At 41.5% G+C, this 8530-nt stretch overlaps 1 protein-coding gene across 1 annotated transcript; it reads left to right on the forward strand.

Annotated features, from left to right (window-relative positions):
- The first annotated feature begins 292 nt into the window (after window positions 1-292).
- Window positions 293-7838, forward strand: LOC103701528 (plasma membrane ATPase 4). Its single transcript, XM_008783611.4, has 17 exons — window positions 293-366; window positions 486-566; window positions 2351-2470; window positions 2548-2784; window positions 2872-3633; window positions 3746-3868; window positions 3958-4062; window positions 4141-4285; window positions 4372-4536; window positions 4626-4864; window positions 4951-4983; window positions 5110-5191; window positions 5305-5465; window positions 5710-5883; window positions 6657-6839; window positions 6994-7175; window positions 7445-7838. The coding sequence occupies exons 2-17, from the start codon at window positions 510-512 to the stop codon at window positions 7539-7541; spliced, it is 2865 nt and encodes a 954-aa protein (XP_008781833.1). The 5' UTR covers window positions 293-366; window positions 486-509; the 3' UTR covers window positions 7542-7838.
- Window positions 7839-8530: the final 692 nt, after the last annotated feature.

The raw sequence follows: 8530 nt of genomic DNA on the forward strand, positions 1-8530 counted from the left end.
ACGAACTTGCAGTGGGGCCCGCTGACAGCCAGTAGCACCTCGCCACGTCGGTAGCTGGCCCCGTGCCCCGTCTTCCCAGGAGATGGGTTGTTATTTTAAATGCGCATGAGAGTTTGTATGCGGGGATTCATTTACCGGTGAAACGATCCGAGCCGCTCGTGGTGGGAGGGTATAAAGGTGTCGTACGATGGGAACGCGTCGCGGGAGTGCGCCAATCGATGGAGGCGGGACCCGTCAAGTTGGCGAGGGAGCGGGCGTATAAAAGGGGGGAGGGAGGGATGGATGGAGTCCTCTGTACCTCAAGCCGTCCTGCGTTCTCCTACTCCATTGCGTGGGGAGAGTGATATAGGGTTGGAGGAGGAGGAGGTAAGGTCTCTTCCTCTATTTCCCTCGGTTTTTCTTTTTCCTTGGCTTTTGTGTTTCTCTGAGTCTTATTTTCTTGACCTAGTAGGGGTTTCTTAGTCTTATTTGCTTGACCCTCATAGGGGTTTTGGGCGGCCGCTAACAAAATGGGTGGAGGGTCGACGATCAGTCTGGAGGAGATCAAGAACGAGACTGTTGATCTGGTGAGCACTGCCTCGTTATCGTCTATTTTTATCGTTTTTCATCTTTTTGTCTCGTTTGTTGCCCTGCTTTTTGGTATTATTCGCATTAGATGTTACTTTATTATTTAATTTGTTTTTGCGTATGACTTATTTGATCATGACGGCGTGGAGGTAGGGCAGGAAGATCTGGTTATTAGCTAGATTTCAATGTAACTTGACTCTGGATTTATTTTTTTTATCGGAGACTTTATTCTTTGGGTTTTGGAGCTTTGTGGGGGATTTTTCTAGATATTTGTATTTTATTTTTATTTGAGGAAATAGGCTGCGATCCGACTGGATTTGGATTTTCCAGATTCCAATCTACTTTTTCCCCTTTTTTTTTCTTTTTTTCATGGGAGATTCCAATCGTCAGGCTTTCAGATCGAATGGAGCTCAAACTATTCTTAGATCTCCTTTATCTCCTTTATCCTTACTTCCAGTACTAGAGGCATCTCATCTTCCCTGGACTCCAAGGAAGGAACAAGTAGAAGAGGAAAGGATCGAAACGAGATTCTTCTCTTTTTTTTCCTTCTGTAATTTTCTGCTAACTAAAAAATATATATCAAAGATCGTTATCGCTCTTGTCGTTTTCTCTTTATAGGAAAAAAATAAAAAAATAAAAATTCACCGTCACTTCTGATCGATGCGCATTGCCGTTTCAACTTTGAGAGTACTTCCGTGGTACTCCCCTCGTCCGGTCGTTCCTCCCATCCCCTTCCTCCCTTGTCCCCCCAGCTTAATTTTTTTTTTTAAAAAAAGATAAAATAACAAAGTGATCGCCATAAAAAAACATAATTTTCTAAAAAATAAATATTTTTTAGAAAATATTAGTTCCACCCCCCGATGCCCATCAAATGGCTGCGTTGCGGACCATTCTACAAAAATAAAATTGTTCTATTTTGGACGGAAACCATCCTCTTGTTCTCTTTTAGAGATGAGTCCATCGAGCAGTTAGGTCAGTTTCGGCCCTTTTGCTTTATTAGCTTTTTGCTTTCTTTAGTTAAAAAGATAGCTTTCTCCAAAGCAAAGTCGTTTACCACGAAATAGTAGCTTTTTCCTCCTTTATTTTATTATCCTAGGCTATATATATGTTTTTTAGATTCGTTAGATTAATATTTGTTTAATTTCAGAAATCCAAATTATTAATAATTTTTTTGGATTTGATCCCGCCCATTAGGCGGCATAAGGTGGAGAAAGAGCATCAAAAACGAAAAATAATAAAGTGGGACCCTCTTCCACTTATACTGCTTGATTCAATAGAATAAAGAGCACAAATCCTCACGCAACAGAATGAATGGCTATTAAATAAGATAATCTATTAGTATACATGGTTATTTGATGGCCATAATAATAGCTGGTGTGCAGTACTTTAAATCTACAACTAAAACTAAATAGGCCGTAAAAATATTTTAGTTCATAAATAGTGCCATCTAGTATGGCTTTTTAGTTCATAAATATTTTAGTATACTCTCCATGATGTTCTTCTTTTTTTTTTTTTTTTTTTTGTTGACTGTATTCGCATGCGCTATATATGGTATTTTTATTTTAGTAAAAAAAAATAGTGCCATCTTTGCATGGCTTTTTATTTTTTATTTTTAGTTTCGAATTAATAAAGAGCTATTACTTTTATTAAGGCAGCAGTGGGAAAATAAATTTATGGCAGTTCATAACGGCCTTAGAAGGAGGGAAGCCACCGTAAGGGGACCGCGGTGCTACAAGTTCAGGATCACTGATTTGATGATGCTGTGGTTGTGTGTTCCTTTCAGGAAAGGATTCCGATTGAGGAGGTCTTTGAGCAGCTGAAATGCACAAAAGAAGGTCTCACGTCGGAGGAAGGAGCCAACCGGCTCCAGATCTTCGGGCCCAACAAGCTAGAAGAAAAAAAGGTACTTGTATTCTTTTTCCATCCACCATCTTCCATCTCGAGCTCTGTACTAAATGATAACCTGCTTTTATATGACAGGAGAGCAAGATTCTCAAGTTTCTGGGATTCATGTGGAACCCCCTGTCCTGGGTGATGGAATCGGCTGCCGTCATGGCCATTGCCTTGGCCAACGGCAGCGGTAAGCCCCCGGACTGGCAAGACTTTGTCGGCATCATCGTCCTGCTTGTCATCAACTCCACCATCAGTTTCATCGAAGAAAATAACGCCGGTAACGCCGCAGCTGCCTTGATGGCCGGTCTCGCTCCCAAGACTAAGGTGCGAAGCATCTCGAGTCCATACGCGGTTATTTTGAGCTCTGTCTTCTTGATAGTTTATTCACATGTATAAACTTGGCAACTACAGGTGCTCAGAGATGGTCGCTGGAGCGAGCAGGATGCAGCAATCCTTGTGCCTGGAGACATAATTAGCATTAAACTCGGAGATATCGTGCCTGCCGATGCACGACTTCTCGAGGGAGATCCGTTGAAGATCGATCAGTCTGCCTTGACCGGAGAATCCCTCCCTGTCACCAAGAACCCAGGAGATGAGGTGTTCTCTGGCTCGACCTGCAAGCAGGGTGAGATCGAGGCTGTGGTCATAGCCACCGGCGTCCATACCTTCTTCGGAAAGGCGGCCCATCTCGTGGACAGCACGAACCAGGTTGGGCATTTCCAGAAGGTTCTTACGGCCATCGGTAACTTCTGCATCTGCTCCATTGCCGTGGGGATTCTCGTTGAGATAATCGTCATGTACCCGATCCAGCATCGGAAGTACAGAGATGGAATCGACAACCTTCTGGTCCTCCTGATTGGTGGCATACCAATTGCAATGCCTACTGTCCTCTCGGTGACCATGGCTATTGGATCCCACCGACTCTCTGAGCAAGGAGCAATCACCAAGAGAATGACTGCGATAGAGGAGATGGCCGGCATGGATGTTCTCTGCAGCGATAAAACTGGGACTCTCACCCTTAACAAGCTCAGCGTTGACAAAAACCTTGTCGAGGTTTTCGCGAAAGGTGTGGATAAGGATCACGTGATCTTATTGGCAGCCAGGGCATCGAGGACGGAAAATCAGGATGCTATTGATGCCGCCATGGTTGGAATGCTTGCAGACCCAAAGGAGGTATAATTTCATATAGCTATCTTTCTACATGGATGTTAAGTTTTTCATGTTGCTACTTGCTTGGATAATTAATTATATCACTTCTAACCATTTTTCCATATCTATTCTTCAGGCAAGAGCTGGTATTAGGGAAGTACACTTTCTCCCCTTCAACCCTGTGGACAAGAGAACTGCTCTGACATATATTGATGCTCATGGCAACTGGCATCGTGCGAGTAAAGGTGCTCCCGAGCAGGTATGTTGCTTTCCTCTTCTTCAGTTTTCTTTCGTTTGACATGGTTGGTACCATCCTAACTCCCACCGTTTATTTGGCATTGCGAATAGATTTTGAACCTCTGCAACTGCAAGGAAGATGTCAGAAAAAAGGTTCATTTTGTGATTGACAAGTTTGCCGAACGCGGGCTTCGATCACTAGGTGTTGCAAGACAGGTTTGCCATTGCATGTATAACAGCTCTCTTGTAACTGTAATGAACTGCTTAATTCCTCAAGCGTTGCCTGTGACACAGGAAGTTCCAGAGAAGACCAAAGAGAGTCTAGGGAGCCCATGGCAATTTGTTGGCTTATTGCCTCTATTTGATCCCCCGAGGCACGATAGTGCAGAGACCATCCGTAGGGCTCTGAATCTTGGTGTGAACGTAAAGATGATTACCGGTATATCAGCTCTTTTGTATTTTCCCATCCATGAATTTCCATTACGTTGTCTCATTATCTAACATTGTTATATCTGTCTTATCCAGGGGATCAGCTCGCTATTGCTAAGGAGACTGGCCGAAGGCTTGGAATGGGTACAAACATGTATCCTTCCTCTTCATTGCTTGGCCAACAAAAAGATGAATCAATTGCTGGACTTCCTGTAGATGAGTTGATTGAGAAGGCTGATGGATTTGCAGGAGTGTTTCCAGGTGGGCTCGATCTCTATAGTCCCAAACAACCAAATTTACTCCATAAATTTGATTGTAATATCTAACCGTCTTTTCCCCTCACGAGACAGAGCACAAATACGAGATTGTGAAGAAGTTGCAAGAGAGGAAGCACATATGTGGAATGACTGGAGATGGAGTGAACGATGCCCCTGCTTTAAAGAAGGCTGACATTGGAATTGCTGTTGCTGATGCCACGGATGCTGCTAGAGGCGCTTCTGACATTGTCCTCACAGAGCCTGGTCTTAGTGTCATCATCAGTGCTGTTCTAACCAGCAGGGCCATTTTCCAGAGGATGAAGAACTACACTGTAAGTAATGAGGTCTTGCATGAAGTTCCTTTCTTTTTTAAATTTTCCTACATTGCCCTAAACCTTTTGTTCTTGTTTTGATACAGATCTATGCTGTTTCCATTACCATCCGTATTGTTGTAAGTATCATATTGGAATAAGTTCCTTTGAATAAAACACCTGATTCTGGCCTTGCAGAACTTTCAGGTTGATCTCTTAATCCTGATTGTTGAGCTTGATATTTTCTTTGCTTCTATTCTATGTAGCTCGGCTTTATGCTCATTGCACTGATATGGAAGTTCGACTTTTCACCCTTCATGATTTTGATTATTGCCATCCTAAATGATGGTGAGTTCAGCTAAAAGGAACAAATTGATTCATTCCATTTTTTGTTGCCTATTTTCCATTCTTTAACTGACTGCAAGACCTTTTTCTTTTTCCTCATAATTCGGTAACTGCAGGCACAATTATGACGATCTCAAAAGATCGAGTGAAGCCATCTCCACAGCCTGACAGTTGGAAGCTGAAGGAGATTTTTGCAACTGGCGTTGTGCTTGGCACTTACTTGGCATTGATGACCGTCATCTTTTTTTGGGCAATGCATAAAACAGATTTCTTCTCGGTAAGTATTCCTCTTTTCCATTCTGTGCGTCAAAAATGGTGAAGAGAAGCACATCCAACTTCTTATTGTATCCGTTATTAGTGATGCATCATGTCGTCATTCTGTTATCAATTTAATTTGATAGACCAGAAAGTGTTATAAATTTGTCTTTGCTACGTAGTAGTCTGATTTTAAACTCTTAATCAAGGTGGACGGCATATAGTTGAATGGAAATTAACATAATGATCTTGTCAATACTTTGCAGGATACATTTAGAGTAAGATCATTGAGGGGCCATGATGAAGAAATGATGGCTGCTTTATACCTGCAAGTTAGTATTGTCAGTCAGGCTCTTATATTTGTTACTCGATCACGCAGCTGGTGCTTTGTTGAACGCCCTGGGCTTCTCTTAGTCACTGCCTTTGTTATTGCTCAGCTCGTAAGATTCTTCTTCTTATTAATATTTTTTGCAAAATATTGCCTTTTACTTTTATTATATGTTAATGTTTTTCTATCGGACCATCCAACTGATGTTTCAGAACTTCAAATTCTCTTAAACTAATTGGTTGCAAGTACTTGGACAATATGAGTAAGGCTAGATAGTTCGCTAATTTGATTTTTGTGATACCGGCATGTTATTGTCTGTTCTTAAGAGTTTTACGAGGAAATCCTGATACGCCATCTAAAGCAAGGCTATGTCTATCCTCTTGATATAAATATGCAATTTTTTTACCGCTTGATTTGACTTTTTTTTTTGACAAATTCAACTATTAGACTCCCATATGGAACAATCATCCCATTTCCACCACCTCAAAATGGACCTGGTATGGATTATGTCCTATCTAGGCATTATAAATACGCTATCTTTCTATCGGTTTGTTATCTCCTGAAATTACTTGGTTCAATAACTAAGAACAAACTTTGCTGTTATTCCTGTCTCCAGTCCGTTAGAATTGTGCTATAATATAGTGCACTTCCACCCAAGGATGGGTGGGAAAAAACCACACCTATTTATTATTGTCTAATATTCAGCTTTCTCCCTACTTTTGAACAGCTAAGAACCTTGGCTGTTGTTGTGTCTGCTTGAGCCCATTCAGGATTGTTGCTACGTTGTAACTATATGCAAAATAGACCACCATTAAATGGTGGGTTGTATTTTACATTTGCTGTCTCAATCGTTCATCCATGATACAGTAACATTGCATTTGGCAGGTCGCCACTCTTATTGCTGTCTATGCTAACTGGGGTTTCGCACGAATTAAAGGCATAGGCTGGGGATGGGCAGCAGTTATCTGGCTGTACAGTATTGTTTTCTTCTTCCCTCTTGACTTGTTTAAATTTTCCATCCGCTACATTCTAAGTGGAAAAGCTTGGGATAACCTGCTGGAGAAGAAGGTATTCACATTCTTACTTTCCACCTTAACCTATGTTCAAGATCATCCCATGGTCAATCCATGGCATTTGCTTCATCTGATTAGCTTGCCTGCGATTTCTTTTTTTCATGCTGTTGAACTTCTTTTCATCTTCTTTGCTCATTATTAAATTTCAGACTGCTTTCACTACCAAGAAGGATTATGGTAGAGAAGAAAGAGAGGCTCAGTGGGCTATGGCACAGAGGACTCTGCATGGACTTCAGCCCCCTGAAACAACGAATCTGTTCAATGAGAAGAATAGCTACAGAGAACTTTCAGAGATTGCTGAGCAGGCTAAAAGGCGAGCGGAGGTTGCAAGGTATGTGTCCCTGCAATCTATTATAAAAATACCTACTCTAGGCACCAACGCTTTGCTTTGAAAGTAGCAGATATTTTGAAGACTTCCAGACAATATTAGCCATACAACAGCTTGTCAAGATTTTCTGCTCACACTTGCTTAGTGATCAGAGAAAACGACAATGAAGCCTTTGTGCAATTTATATCGGAATAGCTGACTCTAAATTTCTCTTTGTTGGCTTCCGTAGTGCTCCTAGACACTGAATTCTTGTAATTGGTGATCATTTGCAGGCTCCGTGAGCTGCACACTCTGAAGGGTCATGTAGAATCAGTCGTTAAGCTCAAAGGGCTTGACATTGATACCATCCAGCAACATTACACTGTATAATCACCAGAGATATTCTCAACGATGGGCGATGGATGTTGAGGTGACGACCAAGAGCGTGGAGATAGCAGGAAACCTTTCTTCTTCTTTTTTAGTAACTTGGTATAGTGTCTTTCAGGTTGCAATATGTCTTGGTCCTGTAGCCGGTTTCCTTTTAATTTATCCTTCTCTTCGAAGTTGTGGCGACAGCGTCTGTTGACAACTTGTGCATGTAGATGAAAATAACGCAAACTTACTGTTCTTTTAGGAGCTGCTGCTATATAACGAGCTTTTAAACAAAGTTGAACCTTTTTGATCCTATCCGATGCAACCACTTCAGAATTTGATCTGCGTATAGATTTTAGATCAAGGGGGAATCCCCTGTAGACAGGAAGATGCTTTGATATGGAACCCAATTCCTATGGCATAAAGCTGCGGCCCTATTTTACTAAAGAAACGCTCCTTAAGATCCTTCAGAATCTGGAAATCGTTCTTTGACATCTATCTCTTGTTTGCAGGCTAGGTACATCTTGATCTGAAGGTGTATAGACTGATGTACATAAATGGTGGATTACATTTCTGGCTGATGCTGTCATCTCAAGTTGGGTTGCGAAGTTTTTCTCCATGTAAGCTCTTGTGGGCTTATAGCTCCGTGATGAGCTGAACGTCTGAACCTGCCGGTGTAAATAAGCCCGAATGCCAAAAAACAAGGGGCTCATACCTATTTGATTGGTGTTTGTTGAAAGGTGGCGTAAGACTAGTAGATCCTATGCTTCCGTATTCATCATTTATGATAGGTGCTACGAAGCAGGCCATTCACCAAATCAGAAGTTTATTCGATGGAGCTACTCTCGTACCGTGACGAATTTTCAACGTTTTTTATGAACCTATTGATCATTTAGGTTCTATAGATATTTGCACAATATTTCTTATTCATAGATCTACACCTGCTTTTATATGGTTAGATGTGAAAATATCAATCTTTGAAATAGGGATTAAAGTGTTGGATTTAT

This window comes from Phoenix dactylifera, chromosome 1 (assembly GCF_009389715.1).
Source record: "Phoenix dactylifera cultivar Barhee BC4 chromosome 1, palm_55x_up_171113_PBpolish2nd_filt_p, whole genome shotgun sequence".
NCBI lineage: Eukaryota > Viridiplantae > Streptophyta > Magnoliopsida > Arecales > Arecaceae > Phoenix > Phoenix dactylifera.